This window comes from Scardinius erythrophthalmus, assembly GCF_964197995.2.
Source record: "Scardinius erythrophthalmus genome assembly, chromosome: 1".
In the NCBI taxonomy this organism is placed as follows: Eukaryota; Metazoa; Chordata; class Actinopteri; order Cypriniformes; family Leuciscidae; genus Scardinius; species Scardinius erythrophthalmus.
In genome coordinates, this window is record NC_138221.1 from 27,933,151 (window position 1) to 27,955,220 (window position 22,070).

Here is a 22,070-nt window from a genome sequence, read left to right on the forward strand (position 1 = left end):
ACATTTTAAACCATAAAAATTCCATTAAAACCATATTCAGTTTTGTTATATTTAAGCAGCAACACAAGTGATTTTTATGTGAAATGGTTTGCAGAAAACAGCCCTACTCCAAGACACAATCTTTCTGTGACAGCCCTGGTCTTGGACAGCGGTCTGAACCTTTGTTTAGGCAATCAGAAGACTTTTGAGGCACTTACTGCTATCAGTCATTTTGCAAGATCACAATGGAAAGTGTATTATATACAGGCCATATATGGAAAGTAGGAAGTTGTGTGTGCCACAGCTGAACAAAAGAGCCATATTCAGCAGCTGGTTTTAGTTCTTTTGTGAGAGAATGCTACTATAATGCAGTGGCTAAATCTGGCAGATGTTCCAGAATGGCTAACATCACTTACAGCACATGCTTACAGCTCATAAAGATACAGGTTTCAATACTGATTCCAACCATGTATCCCTTAATGTCGAAGTTGATTCTGATGAATTTGCTCTAAAATGTAAGAAAGACTGAAGTTAAATTACACAAATTCAGAATATTGTACAAAAAGATCGCCATAACAGGGGGTTATATCCCTAACTTACGAATCTAGAAGAGTTGTCGTTATTCACTGTCTTGGCATTGCCGAAGGGTTCGAGGATAGAGTTCACCTGTAACAGTTGCTTCTCCAGCTCTCCCTGTGCTCAAAACAGACCCGTTAAGAATTGAATTCAGTTCAGTCAAGTTCTAGTTCTAGTGTAGATATTCAGCTATTTTTTAACAGATGCAGTTCAGGATGTAATGAGGTCACAGGTGAGCTTTACAATGGCTTTGAACAGCTGATTCATAGACAAAATAATTTAATACTGTAGGAGTGCTGGTTCTATTGAACTGAGACACTTTGGTTAATTGATTTAGTTTTCTTAACAACATACACTGTCAGAACATCTTTTCACTATAGGGCAGTACACTCAAGTATACACCTTTGTATCCCTGTACCGTGTCTACCAATATAGGGTGCATGTTAGTACCTTAAGAGATGAGGTCATGTGGGCAAGATACTGAATGACCTTCTTGGTGTTTTCTGTCTTTCCGGCACCAGATTCCCCCCTCAAAACACAACAAACACAAAAGTGTGAGACGTCTTGCACATTTTCAATGCTCAAAACACAAAATAGACACATGCAAGAACGTGACTCACATGCAGAGAATTGACTGATTACCACGGTCTGTTGGAAGAGTGAATTTATACAGCAATGAATTTATACAATGCAAAAACATTCAAAATTTTACATACATTTTTGAGTGGAACAGAATATTCAGTGGGAGATAATATAGTAGGAACTTAATTTTATCCATCAGGAATTGGTTGTAAAAAAAATTATATATATTAATGTTCTCCACCCACTTGCACAGCAGCAGAAGAGAGATTCAGCTCCCCACATAATAATGCTTTAAATCTGTTTTGACGCTGATAACAATTTTGAAAATAATGAACTTGGATTAGAAAAATGCGTGATTAGACACTGGTCTGTATTTATGCGTTTACCCTGCATCATACTCCTGTAGGTCATGTCTGTGATGGCGTAGATGTGCGGGGGCATTTCGTGTCGTTTCTTGCCCTTGTACATCTTGATGTTCTCCTCTGTGTAGATGGGCAGGTTCTTGTACGGGTTGATGACCACACAGAACAGACCCGAGTACGTCTGTGGAGAACAGAGACAGTCAATCATGTGTTTGTAAAGTAAGAAATATATTCTACACCAGTGGTAAATTAAAAGTAAGGAAAATAAATCTCTTTTCACCATCAACAATGTCACGATTGGGGTCAAGGAAAGGCAGAGAACTCAAATGTGGATCAAAACTAAAGTTTGTTGGTACAGTATATGTTTTGGGGAAATGCATTTAACTGTGGCAAAATTTAACTCCGACGTGTGTGGCATTCGTATCTGTGATTTCATGTTAGCCAGCCCTTACAACATAATACAAACAAAGTTTACAACATCAACCAAATTAAACATGAATTCAATAAAGGTTTATATATAGACACCATAATGGTGACTTTACAAAACCTATTATTTCCAATATAATATCAACATCTTCACTTCTATTAATTCTCAATAACTAGTTGGTAATAAGTGAAGCTGGTAATGCTGTTTGTGGAGTTGTTTAATCCTCCTCTGCTGAGATCTTGAGAGATTTAATGTCATCTTTTATCTTCAGTTGATTTCATTTCTGGAAGTCAGTTGTAGTTCCTGTGTTTCTCTTTTCTTCAGTGATTCTACTTGTTATTATCAGGTGTCTTCAATGCTCAATCATCACTCAATTAATCACTTAAAGCTATTGTTATCCTTTTTTGGCATTCAAAACATCTTAAAATGCACATATGTAGATCAGTGAAATCAAAATTTCCTCAGGGGAGGCCAGAACCCCCTTAAACTACCTCACATTTGGGACCTCGGTGATTATAAAACCCTGCCTTTATAACTAATAATTAGCCGAAATCCTAGTAACATGCATGTTAATAAGCAACTAGTTAATATTGAGAATTGGACCCTAAAGTGTTACCTTTATTTAAATAATATACTCATTTGGGGCTGAGCCCCCCTAAAATGAAAATCCTAGGATCGCCCCTGAGATTAGATGAGATTAGATGGAACTGTATTGATCCCAGATTGATCCCACTCTTGTATGCCACACACTTCCGAAGCTTTGTTTGGTCACATGCTTTTTCTGCTCTGCGGTGATTTGTTAGATATGGTGGACAAAACAAGTCTGACCACCAGATGTAGCTAATGCTTATTATGTTAAAAGCTTAGAGTAATGAACCGTTTTTCGGCGAAATTTGATGAAAGCCTCTAAGTAACACTTCACAAAGCCTCAGTTTCCCATCACTACTGATAAGCCTCATCTATGAAGAGAAGAGAAGAGAAGAGAAGAGAAGAGAAGAGAAGAGAAGAGAAGAGAAGAGAAGAGAAGAGAAGAGAAGAGAAGAGAAGAGAAGAGAAGAGAAGAGAAGAGAAGAGAAGAGAAGAGAAGAGAAGAGAAGAGAAGAGAAGAGAAGAGAAGAGAAGAGAAGAGAAGAGAAGAGAAGAGAAGAGAAGAGAAGAGAAGAGAAGAGAAGAGAAGAGAAGAGAAGAGAAGAGGTGGATTTTGGACTGTCTAATTAATATTAATGAGCCTCTCTTCTGATTTTTTTTTTTTTTTTTTACTTTCGGCGTTATTGTAAGAGTATTATAATTACCATTACATCAATGCTGCGCACAGATTTAACGTTAACGCTAATTTAAACGATTTGTAAACAAAGTGCACAGAGCGGTTTTTAACAGGTGTTTCTTACACGTACGTACCCACATAGCAACATTGTGACGGCCCAGATCCGGCCCACATCTGGCACATGTGGAATACTGATCTGGCCCACATGCAGCGTGGAATGACGCCCCTTGGGTGGGCCGCTCCTGTTTGCCAGATCTGGGCCACAAACAGGCCATAGCAATGCCACATGTCAGCCAAGAGCAAAGAAACAAACCACAACTGGACCTTATCTGAAGTCTGTGTATATTAAATATGAAGTCATCTCAGCCTTAATAAGCCTGTTAACAAGCAGAATCACTGAAGGAAAGAAGAGAACAGAAAAAGAGACGAGTAGAAACACAAGAACTACAACTGACTTCAGCCACAGCCTCAGATGAAATCAACTGAAGAGAAAAGAAGACATTAAATCTGTGAAGATCTCAGCAGAGGAGGATTAAACAACTCCACAAACAGCATTACCAGCTTCACTTATTACTAACCAGACTGACTTTATTTTCTGTCAGACGTCTACAGAAGTTTTTATTGAGAATTAACAGAGGTTTAACTCTAACGTGGTTCATGTGAAGTCACCATAACAATGATTACTGTTTCTAGTCTAGTGAAGAGAGATACGCCTGGTCTAGAGATTTTTCTGTGTAGGTTCACATTTGTATTAATTACTATATTTAGCTTCACATTACTCCAGCAGCTTAGCTTTTACAGTACCACAATATATGAGTATGTGGGCTGGGTGGGCAGTATTTGGTGTGTATGACCTATAAAGTATCTGAGTGTGTGACTGCACAGACTCACGTATATAAGGCCGGAGATGTATCGCTCCTTGAGGTTGTGCAGCACGGATGCCTCGTTCAGGCAGGTGAGCTCGGTCATGTCCTCCACCTTATTGAACTTGGGCGGGTTCATTTTCTGGATTGCATCCTTGTTGACTCGCACTTTCATTCCCGAGTCGGCGAGCTCCACCACCACCTTGTCCCCGTGCTCCTCCTCCACGGAGCCCGGCTCGAACCCCAGCCGCTCCGACGGCACCCACACCAGCTTCTTGGTGGCCCAGTTGGCCTGTGCCAGCGGGTTGCTGACCAGGTTGCAGTCCACATGAAGGGACTTGTCAGCATCCGACATGGTTGCTGGAAGGTGACAGAAGATGATAGAAGTGCTCAGGATGTTATGGCTAGTATCCAATATGGTAAACTAGTGCTTATATTTTTCAATATACTGGAACACAGTAAATTCCCCATGTTAAATTAACACCGCTCAGTGTTCATATGGGAACCACCAGCAGGGTGTTAAAAGTAACACTGAAGTAGTGTTAGAGTTAATTAGATCATTAAGTGATTAATTGAGTGATGATTGTTCGATTATTGATGATAGAAGCTTGTTTTCATCAGGTGTCTTCAATGTTAAATCATCACTCAATTAATCATTTAATTACTCTAACAATGCATCAATGTTACTTTTAACACCATTGTGGTTCCCATATAAACACAGAGCGGTTTATATATATATATATATATTTATATATATATATATATATTTCTTTACGTAAATAGAACGTTTTTATGGTTTGGAGAATGTTCCCCTAACCTTCCCAGAATGTTCTCAGAACGTCCCCTACCTCTTAACTCTAATATCATTTACCCTGCTGTACGTCAGTAATCATCCAGCACTCCCGTGGGCCGTGCCTCATATGGTATAAGCCATAAAAAAAAGTGAACGTGCAGTTGTTGCTTTAAGGAGGTATTTCTACCTGATTCTACCAACAAATTCCAATTTTGTTTTTGTAACCTATTTCAATCAGTTTGATGTAACATAAAACAAAGGAATGCTGTCCTAAAACAAAGAAACTTAACAATTTCCATTAAAGCTCAGGATTGACACATGGGCACCTGCTTCTTGCTGATCAGCAAATTTTGCTTCAGTAAGAAATTGTGATTTGGGGTTATTAAACACTTTCCCCTGGTTTCACAGACAAGGCTTAAGCTTAGTTCCAGACTAAAATGCATGTTTGGACTGTTTTAACTGAAAGCACCTTGCACTAAAATATCTTAAAATATATCAGTGCCATTGTTTTGTATCAAGATCCACACCAGTAATGTTTTTTTCTAAGGCATGTTTATAAAAGATACTTGAATGATCTAATTAAACTAAGGACTGCTCCTGGTTTAATCTAAACCCTGTCTGTGAAACATTGAGTTGCATCAAAGTGAAAATCGCAATTGACAGCGCTACTAACCACAACATTCAATAACAGAAACTCATCTAAATGTCCATAAACATTAAACATTAACATACACTACAAATATCTTTCCCTTTACTGTAAAACACATAAATAACCATACCTGTAAACCCTTCCATTTTTCCCGGGATTCTCCCGTATTTTACCTTGCTATCCCACTATCATCCCGTTTAAATATTTTCCCGTATTTCTCCTGTATTTTTAAGATTTCTATAAAAAATAAAAATCCCACTGGGCGCAAACCAGTTAAGCGGAAATCCCACCCTGCAGCTAATTTCATTGGTTAAGGTTACAATGAGGGGTAGGTTTAGGGATCAGTGTTTGCTGTACGCAATCAGTACTGTGATTCACATGACCAATAAAATCTTTAAAATCGGCTGCAGAGCGGGATTTCCACTAAAGTAGTTTGGGGGGGGAAACCCCCCTCGTTGGGCGGCCCTGAAAATTTCCCTTATTTTCAAATCCCAATGTTGACAGGTATGTAAATAACACTTAGGGCCCTATTTTAACGATCTGAAACGCAAGTTTCAAACGTGAAATGCAAGTAACTTTGTGGGCGGATCTCGGAAATATAAAATGGGTTGGTCTGATGTAGCTACATTACTACATTACATAACCATAGGTGTGGTTTGGGCATAACATGCAATAAACCAATCAGAGCGTCATCTCACATTCCCTTTAAAGGTACATTGTTTAGGATTTTCTCCCATCTAGCGGTGAAATTATATTTTTGCATTCAAACGAATAGTGCTCTCTAGCGCCTCGCTTTTTCAAATGCTTGTTGAAACTACGGTAGCCGTTATGTACAAAGAAGCTATGACAACATGTCTTCCAATAGCACTTCGAGTTTAACTATACATGTTCTACTGTTATGCTGCCTATATAATGAATTACACAACCAAGCAATGAAAACATTAACTTATCTGTCGAGAAGAAACCAGGCAACTTCAGTCTTTCTCCTTCATAAGTGTTTCTCCTTCATTAGCTCTTTCCACCTGGGAAAAGCTATCCCGATATTTACCCTTGTTTTTTTTTTTTTTTTTTATTCGCTGGTGATGTTTCCTTTTAAATTAAATTTTGGCGACGAGGATTCCTTCTCCTGTGGCTCGGCATAAGTATGATCCTGAATTATGAAGTACTGTGCAGTGCAGCCTTTCAAATTTGCCGGGGCAGTGTCACGCATTACGCCTATCTCCTTGTCTGTTTCTGCTGATTTCAGTCATGTTACGCTGGCTCTGAATGAAAACGCGTTGTGGTAGCCTAGTACTTTTTGTCCCTCTCTGCTATTATAGTTTTTCAAGATGGAGGAATGACATGGAAGCCTCCGTGGACTTGCCCGTCCCATGTAAATAAAGATAAGAAATTCTTCCCGTACGAGGATAATCAGATCATTGGCAGAGGTAATTGCACACCATTGAGGAAATATTTATGAATAAAGACATTGTTTTTAGCTAATAAAATACTTAAAAAACACAGTGTACCTTTAAGAACAGGCACGCTTGTTCCATGGCGGATTGCGATTATAACGGAGGATTTGCCAGGCGCATGCCAGGAGCGGTTCACAGCCGAGGAGACCGACGATCTCGAAACCCACCCAAATTAACTTCGGTTAAACAGGCATATAATAATTTGGGTAAATGTGTAAACTAGATTTATGCCTATTTTTCACATCTTCATGGACACAACAATGATTTCCCTCATGTGGTAATTTTCCTTGTAAATATGTATGGTTTGCAAAAATGGCAACTGCTGCGTCTGTGTAGATGAGAGAAGCAAAGTGTATGTGCGTTGTGCATGTGTACGCTACATTATGGCCAAGCATGCACCCTTAAAATAGCATCTGAATAACGAGCCACTGACTTTAATTGGAATCATTTTCTAAAACTGCATAATAGCACCAGGGAATGTTTGCGCCGGAACACGCCTCCTCTTTTCGTTGAACCGCCCCCGGGAGCGCAACTTCATTCCCTAATTTACCGACATGTGTCTGTGGAGGGAAAAGTCTGCTGTGCATCGGGTGCAAAATAGGAATGATACATGCATCAGTGTCAGTGGCGGAGCCAGAGGGGGGTCCGGGGTGGCACTGGACACCCCTGACATGCGATTGGCCACCCCGGGTGCCACCCCAAATTTTTATTTGCTACTGGCAGTTGCTAATGCTGATTAAAAAAAAAAAACGCTCGCCGGCAGCGCGGGCGCGGTGCGCGCGCAGTTTTCGAATGGACGAGCAGAGGACGAGAGATAGTTGCAAGAAGAAACCGAACTTCACCACCGAATAAGAAAACATCATATTTGAAGTAAGTTTTTAAGGTTTAGCATCAGGGGGGTTTGCTCCGAATACATTCGGCCTAATACGCATATAAAGTAGGCTACCTTGCCGTGTGTACGTTACAGTATACAAATGTTCTAGCTAATGTGAGGATAGGAGATCAAAACGCAGGCAAAGAAGAGCAGAAACAAAGCGATATCATAATGCGATCACTAGGGCTGTGAAGCTTTATGGGCGTAGGGTGTTGATGGACTCGATCTACTGTGTTTTGGTCATCATTAAATCTGATGTAGATGTAGTCTTTGATAAAAAATGCGATTTTCTCAGCTTTTTGCTCATGTTGCTTTTTATGAAACTTGCCAACATTCAAGTGTTGATAAAAAAGACGCACGAAGCTAGAACAAAACAGATTTTATTTTTTATTTTTAAAAGCACAGGGTCTGTTCTTTCTTTTGGTATGTTCAGATATTCATACAACAAAATATTCTGGGGTGCCATGAAATTGTGAAAATTACCAAAAACACCATTTTTTTATACTGGAAAGAGTTAAGATAAAAATGTTGGTAATTGGATGATGATTAGAATATGAATATGATTGGAATCATATTTTAAATTTGGCATATTTTTTGAACAGGGTCAATTAAACATGAAAAGAAAGGGAGAGATAGGCTAAGAGTTATTTTTAATAAGCACAAACATAGTCCAGTCATTTTATGAAAAAAGGTTAAACAAATTGCAACAAGCAAACTCAAATAATTTTGTATCCTCAATATGTCCTGAGTAAGGAAAAAAAAGTCCAGAAGAATCCCATTAGGGGAAAGTTTTGAAAACTGTTTCTGGGTATTCACTTTTTATTTTACCTACCTTTTGTCTTCTGCATTCTCCTTACTCCTGTTCTTCCCTCAGACTCGTCCCCCAGAAACAGTCCCACGGACCCCGCCCAAAACCCCATCTCTTAAAAATAAATAAAGGCTGGTTTCTAAAGTACTTCTTCCTGCCTCTGTGTTAATGCTCATGGGTAGCCTAAATGGGTTCCATTCAGACCTTAACATTAAGTATTTTACTGTTATATGTCAACAAGATTCAACAAGACATTTTCACCTGGCTATACCCAATGTTTAGATCTGTTGTGGTATTTATGCAAATTAGCACATACATTATAATATTATGCACCATTTGTCCATGTTTACAAACAATAAAACAAAAAAACTTGTAATACATTTTTTGTTTATCTTGATGTAAGTAATCAACTCTGTAATTTTCATGGTAATATTTAAAGGTTACAATTTTTACCCCATTCATGTGAGAGAAAGAATGAATAGGCTATATTTGGGTCTTTTTTGAAACTTTCCCCTAATGGGATTCTTCGGGACTTGTTTTTCCTTACTTAGGACATATTGAGGATACAAAATCAGTTGAGTTTGCTTCTGTTGCAATTTGTTCAAGGTTGACCCCCATTTTGGCTTAAAATGACTGGACTAACAGGCAGATCAGACCCCAGCCCTTGCATCACCACTGGCTAGCAGAGTCAGTGTGGTCAGACTTCAGAACCAGCAACAGGTCAGAGCATCTACCAGACACAGGCAGTCAATCACATACCCAAATCAGGAATTTAAGTTGAGAAGATTTTGCCAGATTAAAAGGATAGTTCACCAAAAAATGAACACACACAAAAAAAAAATAAAAAATAATTATAATTAGAAAGAATAATTATAAATTATTATAATGAAAGAATTATGTTGTATTAAATCTTCCTAGGATAAGATTTTATATTGATGGGCAATAAAATTGTTTAAATTTTTCAAGTAAATGTCTGCTTGATGCCTGCTATATCTAATTAAAAAATAATAATTTTTGTAAATGTGATTTTTTTTGTAAATAAATGCAGCAGTTCATAACAGACACGTGCTACGGTATCTTATCTCCTTGGTGCTTCAGCTTTGTTTTCTGCAAATATTTTGGATGGTCAACACTTATAGACACAAACAGAGTGACCCAATTCCTTCCATAAGCTTTTCTACTGTGTGTGTGTGTGTGTGTGTGTGTGTGTGTGTGTGTGTGTGTGTGTGTGTGTGTGTGTGTGTGTGTACTGTGTACCCCCGCAAGTAGCAGTGGCCACCCCCTGGCCACCCCATGTATAAAACTCTAGTTCCGCCACTGATCAGTGTACACAGTCAATTGCGCTGGGCGCAATATGGGGCCCTTAACAGTAGCGGTTTTAGGCACGGGCGAGTCAGTCACACCTCGACTTTCTTCCAAATAACGCACGAAATGGGTCTCGCCCAGGGTGTAATTCAATGTAGAACCGCCACTGGCCCTTAATCCCTAGATTTACTCTTCTAATGCAGTCCCTTGCCTACTACACTGCCCAGGGGTGCATTTCTCAAAAGCATTGTGAGCTAAATTGAGAGAATTAGGTCACGTTGTGTTTTTATGTAAATGGAAAAATGTTGGTAGTTTGTTAGTTCAATGTTCAGTTATGTTGGACATTTAGAGTTCTTTCTGTGATTGAATAATGTCCCTATAATGAAGTTGAAAGAACGTTTGAGGAACATCAGACCTTTTAAAACATGTACCTCTAACATCAAGAAAACTGGACATTTTTTATGTTCCCAGAACCAACACTGAATATTTGGAGAACATTCTTATAACAAAATCTGTAACCAAAAAATCTGTTAGCTCGGGTTTAACATAGGAAGACATTATAAAAATGTGTTTTCTATTTGACGTAGCCTAGAACCGTAACGCAGTGGGATTCGAATGACAGACGACGAGGCGGTTCAGAGTTGATACTTCTTTTGGGAGACAATAACTTTATTGTGCAGTTTCGACTTTATAACTGTGGCGAGCAGGACGCCAAGGGCCATGAGAGAATGGCACGAGGCCGGTGGTGTGATTACTGATGAGCGACACCTGCGCGACGCACCAGTCTCGTATCTCTCATGGAGGAGCGGAAGCATAAAGGAGGAGCGATGACAGTGGAGATCGAGAGAGGACAGGCCTGTGTTTTAGTTGATGTTTGTGTTTTATTTGATGTGACAGCAGTCGTCCGTGAGGGGCTGGTGTCTTTTACTTTCGTTTTGTATTTGATTTATTTTATGTAATTAAAGTCTTTAAAGTCATTAAAGTCGTTCCCGTCTCCTTCCCACAACATTGAACCTCGTTACAGTAACTTTGCAGGACGATTACATTCACAAATGGCTATAGGCTATTACACACTGCATGAAAGGAAATATTTGTAAAACCATAATAGGTGCACTTTAAGAATATTATTTTAAATTGTCATATAGTGTACATACTGTTATAGGACAGTACTTAATTTCAGCAAATTTTTACTCGGATAATTGTAAATATGTTCATTCTATGACATAATTAGTATGCTGGCTTCATGACATGCATCTGCTGCCATTTCTCTTTAAAGACACAACACATGGATTTGAGTGATTCAGAACTTTCCTTATATAATTACACACAATTACTAAAACAGAGGACAAATAAAAATGTACATGGTTTTATATTACATATTATTTAAAAAGAAAATTGAAAAGAAGGTCAGAAAGATGACCAATCAGATTTGGTAGAAAATGTAAGTTGTTCCTCCATTTACAACATAACCAGTTACTTGTTGTTGATGTGCTTTTTCAACAAATGTAATGGGTGATGTGTTAGACAAGTATGCACTCCATACATAGCAAAAGAGGATGGGCTAACACGATCAGCAACACATCAAATGCATTTTTCAATGCATATTTCAAACGTCAAAAAATAAATAAAATTCACCTTATTAATAATAAATACTCAAGCTGATGTATTCAAAATATGCAGGCAAACTAATGTGCCCAGAATCTTAGTGCAAAATCCCCAGTGTTAAATTAACACTGCTCAGTGTTTATATGAGTCCACACTCAGAGTGTTATAAGTAACACTGAAGCAGTGTTAAAGTTAATGAGATAATTAAGTGATTAATTGAGTGATGATTGAGTATTACTGAAGATGCCTGATGTTAACAAGCAGAATCACTGAAGGAGAACATCACAAATTTTAAGTCATCATTATGGTGATCATTGTCTGTTTTAGTTGGGCTCTTACCCTTACATTTTTAACTTTAGATTTAGTTTGGCTACTGTAACTGAGTTATAACAGTCAGATGAACAAAGAGAACGGTGATCTGATGTTGTTGGTTATGTTTTAACAATCATTTTTTAACTGAATCACTAAACTCATTTAGAGCCTGATCTCTGAGTTAGACTTACTTTATTGATTATAGCAGCACTGGCCTTGTACAGTATAATACTTAAAGCCTTTTCAATGTAATCCAAAGGATTTCTTAAATTATTCTGATACCAACAAAAAAAAAAAAAAACACTTTCATTTAGGCACACACAGATATCAAGAATCAGCGTATGAATCTCAGCAATTGTGACAAACAGCATATTCAGATACAAAGATCAACTCTGAACATTAGAAAACAAGTGACTAAAAAGTCACATAAAAACAGCAGAAATGAAATAAGATAGTAAGAATAAAGGAAATTAAAACACAACCAACACAATCAGATCACTTTTTTTTCTTTGTTTATCTGGCTGTTATAACTGAATTACAGCAGCCAAACACAATCTAAAGTAAAAAAATGTATGGGTCAAGAGCCCAACTAAATCAAACACTGATCACCATAACGGTAACTTGTTAACATCAGATGTCTTCAATAATGCTCAATCATCACTCAATCACTTACTTAATTATCTCATTAACTTCAACACTGTTTCAGTGTTACTTATAACATGCTGAGAGTGTGAATTATATAAATACTGAGCAGTGTTAATTTAACACTGGGGATTTTGCTGTGTAGGTTAAGCATTTTCTCCTTTTCTCTTTTTTTTTAATAGTAATTGTTGCCCTTTCCTCTTGGCATACAGTGTCAGTGCCCTAACAATGGATAGTGTTTATGAAGCAATGTGAAATAATTTTGGTTCTCCCTGGTTGCCATCTTTGCTCATGGGCACCCTGTTCAGTTACAAGTTATTTATTTTATGATTAAAGTGACAGAGAGAGAGAGAGGAAAAACTCACTGTGTAATCTTGGAGGGGCTGTCCTCCTTTTTCTTCTTTTCTCTCTCCGGTGACACTGTCTGTTTCTGTAAAAGTGTTTATTATTCAGCTAGGAGGAACTGGGAATACTTGTTCTTCCATTTCTGCTTAGCTTTCTTACTCTGACTTGCACTTTCTGTATCTGTTTCATTTGTGTTCTCTTCCTCTATGCGTAGCCCGATCCGGATCCGGCCCACATCTGATCTGAGTGCACTTGCGCCGTGCGCTTTAGACCATTAAAATAGGGCCCTACCCACATAGCAACATTTTGACGTCCCAGATCCGGCCCACATCTGGCACATATGTGGAATACTGATCTGGCCTACATGCAGTGTGGAATGATGGCACTTGGGCGGACTGCTCCTGTTTGCCAGATTTGGGCCACAAACAGGCCATAGCAATGCCACATGTCAGCCAAGAGCAAAGAAATAAACCAGAACTGCAACTTATCTGAGCCACAAAATGTGTGTATATTAAAGGAGTTATCTCAGCCTTAATAAGCCTGTTAACAAGCAGAATCACTGAAGGAAACAAGAACAGAAAAAGAGACGAGCAGAAACACAAGAACTACAACGGACTTGAAAAAGAAAAACCAAACGGATTCACTGATCTCAACCAGAGTGTTATCTTTGATTATATGATGAATGTGTTATTAATTTTATGTTATTGATTACAGTAGTTCTGTGATTCTACAGCATGAGATCCAGCAGAGTTGGAATCTGAATCAACAGATTCAAATTGAAGTTGAATAACATCTTGAGTTTGTGTCTGTTCCTCCCACAAAGCTTCAGGAGACTTGCAATATAGCGTACAGATCAAATGTGTTATTGTCACAATCAGAAGAATGCAAACAAGGTTGAGGTAAATACAGTAAGTTTATTAATAGCGCAAAGGGTGAGCGATGCAGGGAAGGAATGCAGATGCGATGAATGCTGATTATAGAACTGGTGATGACTTAGCTGATGGTAATGATGAATGTCCTTGCAGTCAGGTGAAGATCAGCGATGACGGGAAGAACGTGACTTCAGGTAAATAGACAGGAATGCCAGAGTCTCGGGTGAGTAATCTGTAGCGCTTGTCATAGACGAGACCAGACACCGATGAACTGCAGAGGGAAGTGTTAAATAGTGCTGGATGACGATCAGTGACGATTGGTGACAGGTGACGTGATCTGTGATTGGGAAGTGCATGAAGGTGAGGGCCAGGGAGGATGATGGGAAATATAGTTTGGAGGTGGATTAACTGAAAACTGTGACAGTTATGAATCTTTTTTTGTTTTGTTTTGTCCTTTCTGAAGATGTGTAGTATAGGCTAAATAACCCAACACTATTGTTGTATGTAAAAAGCAGAGATTAAGACATTCTACCTGATATGTAATTTTCATCACAGGAAAAAAAATAAAATAATTGTGGTTAGACATCAGAGTCATGCATTCAGCGTTTTACATCTGTGAACATCACTAAACAAATAACATATGCATTTCCTTTACATGCAAAAAATTAATTAACAACAGTAACTACATTCTATCAATCAACTGAACTGAAACATTCTTTCCAGAGAAATCATGATAATTGTTTCAGGCCCTCAAGCACATTTGGCACTCAAGCATGACATATACTCTATAGGCTACATAAGTCTTACATTTTGTACAACATTCAAGAATGAAAACACGTAAATAAAGATTAAATGTATAATGTACATGTTTTTGTTTATTTATTTATCCTTTCATGAATGCAGCAGTTTTATAATGTTTTGTGCCAGTTGTCTAGGACATGTGTGGAATGCTGTTAAACAAGTTTCAGAAAAGATACAATTATTTTCCATACTTTTATAATCACACACAAAGACGAGGAATTCAACTACCTATTCACGAAGAGGGAAGCAAAATAGAGCAAGTGTCACCACCAACTTTTTCAGCAATCTTGGTTCAGAAAAAAAATACAGATCTAACGTTACGCCAAGAGCCAAAACAATCAATCAACTCAAACCTTAACATTCATTTTGTTTACCTGAGATCTACACAGCTAAATCCCCAGTGTGAAATTAATACTGCTCAGTGTTTATATGAGTCAACACTGAGTGTTTTATTTCACTGTTCCAGACCGCCAGAGATGGTCAATACATGGTGGAAGGAGTCGCGTCTCACGCATCACATCGAGAATCACGCATCAATTCAGTCACACTTGAACTCGGACGCTGACATGTCAGAAGGAGTTTGTTGTTTTCATGTAGCCTTGGCAACTAGCCAGCCTTAATAATATGCATATGAAATTAAACTTGTTGAACTCACCTCAACATGTCTTTTACAATCATTTAACCCACCATGGGCAATGCTGAAGTCACTGTTACAAACTGTTCAGCGTGCAAGACTGTCATTATATTTTATGTTTTAAACAACCCCAAAATCAGAAAAAGTTGGGACACTACAAATTGTGAATAAAAACAGAATGCAATGATGTGGAAGTTTCAAATATCAATATTTTATTCAAAATACAACATAGATGACATACCAAATGTTTAAACTGAGAAAATGTATCATTTTAAGGGAAAAATAAGTTGATTTTAAATTTCATGGCATCAACACATCTCAAAAAAGTTGGGAAAAGGCCATGTTTACCACTGTGTGGCATCCCCTCTTCTTTTTATAACAGTCTGCAAATGTCTGGGAACTGAGGAGACAAGTTGCTCAAGTTTAGGAATAGGAATGTTGTCCTATTCTTGTCTAATACAGGCTTCTAGTTGCTCAACTGTCTTAGGTCTTCTTTGTTGCATCTTCCTCTTTATGATGCACCAAATGTTTTCTATGGGTGAAAGATCTGGACTGCAGGCTGGCCATTTCAGTACCCGGATCCTTCTTCTACGCAGCCATGATATTGTAATTGATGCAGTATATGGTCTGGCATTGTCATGTTGGAAAATGCAAGGTCTTCCCTGAAAGAGGCGACGTCTGGATGGGAGCATATCTTGTTCTAGAACTTGGATATAGCTTTCAGCATTGATGGTGCCTTTCCAGATGTGTAGGCTGCCCATGCCACACGCACTCATGCAACCCCATACCATCAGAGATGCAGGCTTCTGAACTGAGCGCTGATAACAACTTGGGTTGTCCTTGTCCTCTTTAGTCTGGATGACATGGCGTCCCAGTTTTCCAAAAAGAATTTCAAATTTTGATTCGTCTGACCACAGAACAGTTTTCCACTTTGCCACAGTCCATTTTTACTGAGCCTTGGCCCAGAGAAAACGCCTGCGCTTCTAGATCCTGTTTAGATATGGCTTCTTTTTTGACCTATAGAGTTTTAGCTGGCAACAGCGAATGGCATGGTGGATTGCGTTCACCGACAATGTTTTCTGGAAGTATTCCTGAGCCCATGTTGTGATTTCCATTACAATAGCATTCCTGTATGTGATGCAGTGCCGTCTAAGTGCCCGAAGATCACGGGCAGCCAGTATGGTTTTCCATACTGGAAGAAGCAGACCCCAGATGCAACACTATCCCACCAGGTGGTTGAGTTGTCAAAAAGTACAGACTTTGGCACCAGTCGGTAATGAAATGTTAAAAATGTGATGTTAAAAACACCTCTGATTGTCTATTGTACACATGCGCACATCGAATGATCAATGATCAATGAAAAAACGGGAGCGGGAGTGTTTGAAATCACAAGCAGGCGTCTATTAGCGGACCACTCTGCTGACGCCTGCTTTCAAACACTCCCGTCTGTATCTGTGTAAGCGCTCGGTGAAGAGCATCATTGATGTATATTTACAACTTGTTTCTGAAGCACTGATCATTGTAGTCAATCACAGACATTTCCGATGAGCGCGTGAGTACAAAAGCCAATCAGAGGTGTTTTTACGATTCCACTCAACAATGCTCAAAGAGTCATTTTTTTTTTTTCAGCACCGAAGTCGGTACTTTTTGACAACCCATACCAGGTAGCTGAGCTATCTAATGCTGTGCAGGGCATTCAGGCTTTGTGGGCGAAGTCGTTTCCTTCTGCTACTCAGAGCAGAAGTACAGAAGTGAGAACATCTATGCTTAACCACTTGTTGACCAGGTTTGAACCAGCAGCTGAACGTTCTAGGGATGAACTGGACAAATTATCTCTAGACAGTCTCAGATTCATTAGTCGCTGATGAGCAGGCCCATTAGAGGAGACTTCTGCTGTGCATGCCCAATCTCAGCACTCATAGTGATGAGGGTTCAAGCATTCAAGGTACTGGTTCTTCAGTGGCATTTTAATTGCAAAACACAATCAAGATGGCCCTTGCTAAGTTGAATTTGGACCTACCTTCTCCATCACTGTGGCTTTCAAACCTCTTGCATCATCCGGTTGTCCGACCAGAGGATTTCCTGATGCCTAGCTGCCCTTACTTTACTAATGTTGTTTTCTCAGCATTTCGCTCTGCCCCTTCTTCATGACCAAATCGAGTAGCACACACTTTAGACGCAATAGCTGAAGCCCAGGAGACAGGCTCGGTAACATGCCTCCTATAGAGCCATGTATCTCTTCTTTGGTGGTATCTCCGGATTAGGCCCTTAAAGGGATAGTTCACTTTGAAATAAAATTTTGGTATGTTTTAGCTTACCTCAAGGGCATCCAAGATGTAGGTGTTTTTGTTTCCGCAGTAGTTTCAATTTTGATATTTTTAGGTCAAACCGTTCTTGTCTGTCAGTCATATAATGCAGGTCGATAGTCACTGTCTCAAAACACAAGCACAGAGTCCAAATTAAAAAAATTCCCCATCGTCCAAATGAAACAATTCCCCATCATAAGTACACATTGATGGCCTAAGACACGAAACGAGCGGTTTATGTGAGAAAACGAACAGTATTTATATCGTTTTTACCTCTAATAACAAAGCCACGTCCAAGTGATCTGAAGGCGCGGGCGCTTCCTATTGTGTGACGTGTGCGCAGACTGTTGCATAGATATATACACACTAGATGTCGCCTCGTTCCTTGAACTGGCGTAGCTAAGGCGACTTCTATTGTATATATATATATGCAACAGTCTGCGCATACGTCACACAATAGGAAGCGCCCGCTTTATTTGACCTAAAAATATAAAAATTGAAACTACTGCGGAAACAAAGACACCTACATCTTGGATGCCCTTGAGGTAAGCTAAAACATACCAAAATTTTATTTCAAAGTGAACTATCCCTTTAAGCAGCATTTACGCTGCCTCAACCCGTAATGCAGACATACTGATGATTTATTGGTTCTTGTGTATAACACTTTGTCAGGATTGACTCATGTTGGAAATTCAATGACTTCATTCCAGTCTACAGCAGCACCAGATAATACTGCATTGGAATCTCTTGATGCTTCTCTGCAGGCATTGGGATCAATTGCCTTCTCTAGTGGAAAAGCTCTTGGTCTTGTTACGCAGGATAGACGGCAAGTGTGGCTAGCTCAGTCCAAGCTTCAAGAGGTATGTCGCACAACCTTCGTCAATTACCTCTAGTACCTAGTAAGGTCTTCGGCCCAGCTGCTCAAGAGGCTCTTGAACGCAGGGCATGCGTGGCGTCGCAGCATATTGTGCGCAGTGTAAGTTACCCTGCACTGGCTGCACAACGGTTGTCTGTTTGTCATTCCATTCTGCAGCAGCGTAGACAAGGGCACTCTTACAGGCCGACCGCCACGCAGTGGCGCCTCCAGAAATTTTTCATGGGGGTGGCCAGATGGGGCCACTTAAAATCTTGGGGTGGCACACCAAAACTATAAACCATAATTTCAGAATTTTTTTCTACCGTTGTAGTAAACCGGCCTGTAGAAAACTATCAGAAAGACTTAAGGAAACTCCTACTGATATATTATATGCTGGTTTATTGTGTTATATTTAATGTTACTAATGATATGATATGCATAGACTAATAACAGTACAGTTAACATTTTGAGTTGCACAACAATTCTGTTTTATTTTGCAATTATATTTGGCATAAGGTGTACATTTATTGCAAACAAAACAGTTACTGGGGAAAAGCAGATACTGGCAGTTACAAATATATTATATTTATATATTAATGTCAAGAATTCATAAGTGTATATATTTATATAGCCTACACTACAAAGAAATAATATACAATTAAATTATGCTTATTTTAAATGTATTGAGCAGGCTAGGTATAAAAAATATAGGCTTTTAATAATCTTTCAGTGCGCAAAACCATGATAATATGAAATGCTTCAAAACAGAGCGCACAAAGCGCGTATGCGCATTGCGGGTGCAGAATGATGTGCTCAAAGCAACATGGAGTCACAGTGTGCAGCGCTGCGCTGAACAAATGAGCATTTAAAAGTTCACGGCACAAAGCAAAGAAATGTCAAGCGCACAAATCCGAGTGTCTATCTGTCCAACAGTTTATTGATCATTTGTTTCACAGTTTTAAATTCCAGTTATTGTGTAAAAACAGCAACAAACCCCAACAAAATAAAGTAATTTTATGCAAATCCACAACCTTTTATCTACAGATAATGCATTATAATGTGAATATATCATATTGGAGAGTTTTACCGTGCATCCAACCGGAAGAGGCGCGCGCGCTGTTTGAATAGTGAATGGAGAATGATTGACCACCACAGAGGAGGGAAAACGAGTTTCCATAAACTTTAATGATGTAAATAGACTTCTGTCCCCACATTAAGCTATGGAATGACTTCAGATGACTTTGTCACCCAAACTGACGCGGTAGTCTTCTTAACTTCTTTTGAAATTGTTGACCGACGGGCAAGCGCTGAGCTGTTGCTGTCTGAGCGCGCAACAGCGGTATTGACGGAGGGGCGGGGGCTATTTTTTTACAGTCTATGGGCGGGGGAGTACTGGCTACTGTGTGCGATCGAAGGTCTAGAGCGGCCGGCCTGCCTGGCTGTGCATTTGGGATGAAATGCATAACTGATGCTACTAAAATTTATACTGGCCAGCGGGGTGGCCAGTGGGGTGGCCAGGAGTCATTGCCGCCACGACAGGTTATCAGCATGGTTTGCCATCAAGAAGAGAAGTACCCCGTTCTCAGTTCAGGCCTCCAACTCGTCCTAACCCTACCAAAGTCCTTTTAGGCAAGTCGTGCCACTCGGCCGCCATCTTGGCAACGCCTCCGGGCAGCTATTTCGGACTAACAAGACCAGGCTCGTATCTAAATGAATGGGCAGAGAGTCAGAACTGCACTTTCACTGGTCACTGGGACATAAAAACTGCATGTATAGAAACAGCAGTAAAATATGATAAAAATCGCTGAAAAAGTTTGATGACTTTGCCCCAAAATAAGGTTTAAAATGCCTTTTTTCCCACAGGTTATACCTTTACTACGCATGCGCAAGGGTTCACGTTCAGGACACCAAACTTCATTTACGTCTCTATCCAGAATGCCGGTGTTGTGCCAAGCACTTAAACAATTATATGTATTTAAATGTCTGAAACCTAAAATAAACATTATGTGGTTAAAACACTGAACAGTTGTGATGGAGCCTATGACAAGTGCTGAGCGCGTCCGTCTTTGGCTCAGCGCCAGCCACAGCGCGAAAGCACAGGTTGAATATGGCAGTTATGTCACGTCACTGTACATTCGCTCCTTAGTGGTCAGCTGTTGACTGTTAAAATCAGATGATTGGCTTTCCAGCGGGAGGGGCAGGACATGTGCATACAACCGCCATCTTTGCCGTTACGGGTTTTCCTTATATAGTTGTTTTGAGGATTGAGGAAGTGGCATGTCTCATATAAATTGTCTCTGATCCTACTCTCCGGCGCCCCCCTGAGGATAATGGAAATGTTCCCCGCCATTGCTTGGGGTTCAGGGGCTGTGACAGGACTGTTTTCAACCTCTCAGTAACATCATTGGAGAGGCATTACAAACAACAAGTGGCTTCTCAACACATTTGAGAAGGGATATTGTCTTCAGTTTCATCACATACCCTCAGTAAGCACCCAGATTTATCCAACAGTGGTCCAGGATCCTCATCCGGTCCTGGCTCTTTCAAAAGAGATCCAAAACTAGTTTGACGAGGGTGCAATAGAATTAGTAGACCATCCATCCCAGGGGATTTCATACAAAATATTTTTTTGACCTGGACCTCAGACGCTTAAACAATAGTCTCAAGCGTCTTCCTTTCCGCATGTTACGGATTGTAGAGTCCATCATGCAAATCGAACCCGGAATGTGGTTCACTTTGGTGGATCTGAAGGATGCTGAATTTCATGTGCTCATCGCCCCGCACCTCAGTTTACTTTTCAGAGCAGGACCTATCAGTTCAGAGTTCTTCCATTCGGCCTCTCTCTTTCTCCCCGGGTCTTCACACGCATTATGCAGATGGCACTGGAACCAGTTCAACGAAAGTGCCTACTGATCCTTCTGTATCTGGATGATTGGCTGTTGTGCGCCAGGTCACCTCAGCAAGCTGTCGACAATCCTGTCTGTCGAAAAACAAGCTGTCTGTTGTCTCATGTTGCTGCTCTGGGTCTGAAGGTGAATTTTCAGAAAAGCTGCCTAACTCCAAGTCAGTCAGTGTGGGCATGCAATTGGATTCCAGGGAACTGAGAGCTACCCTCACGGAAGGCAGAAGGCAGGTGTTGCAGACAACCTTGGTAAAGTTTCAGGTCCATTGCAAGCTGCCCTTTAGACTTAAAACTGGCAGGTCTTCTCACAACGCCGTCATCATGCATTCAGCTAGGCCTTTTGCATCTTCGTCTGTTCCAACGCTGGTTGATAGCCAAACATTTGCTACCGGTTCACAATCGACAAACTGAAAAGTTAGGCCAAAGCGTCTCGATCGCCCCCCAGTGACTGGCCCTAGTATAGGTCATAACCACTGCCTCCCCGTGTTATTTAATGGGACGTGAGACCAACTAAACAATTACATTACACTTCAAATATCTTTTTTCCAAAGATGGTTTCTGTCATTTGCTGTAGTTTTTATCACGGTGATGTAAGTTCAAGTGTTTGTTTTTAAAATAAGTTTGTTTATAGTTAGTTACTTGATGCTATAAAAATGGTGGTGTGACGTCATGATTGACAGCTGTGATTGACAGGTTCTCTGAGCGAAGTAGCCACTGAAGCACCAACAGACTTTTTTTCAGGATCTTCTTTGTTAACGCTGAGATCCAGCAAGCTCAGGTTCGACAGGTGGACCAACTCGAAGGACGCCAGATCATCTGCGGGCTCCATCACTCACATCCATGACCCTGTTGCCATGAC

At 39.8% G+C, this 22,070-nt stretch overlaps 1 protein-coding gene across 1 annotated transcript in view; it reads right to left on the reverse strand.

The window, feature by feature from the left end:
• LOC308700279 (myosin-9-like) overlaps positions 1-4,563 on the reverse strand; it is a 37,985-nt gene extending 33,422 nt beyond the window's left edge. The window contains exons 1-6 of the mRNA XM_081381848.1: positions 4,082-4,563; positions 1,524-1,680; positions 1,176-1,203; positions 1,006-1,084; positions 580-672; positions 424-487 (exon numbers count right to left, since the gene is read on the reverse strand). Of these exons, the coding sequence (XP_081237974.1) occupies positions 424-487; positions 580-672; positions 1,006-1,084; positions 1,176-1,203; positions 1,524-1,680; positions 4,082-4,408 (748 nt within the window). The 5' untranslated portion in view covers positions 4,409-4,563. The remainder of the gene's footprint in view (positions 1-423; positions 488-579; positions 673-1,005; positions 1,085-1,175; positions 1,204-1,523; positions 1,681-4,081) is intronic.
• Between the last annotated feature and the right edge of the window lie 17,507 nt (positions 4,564-22,070).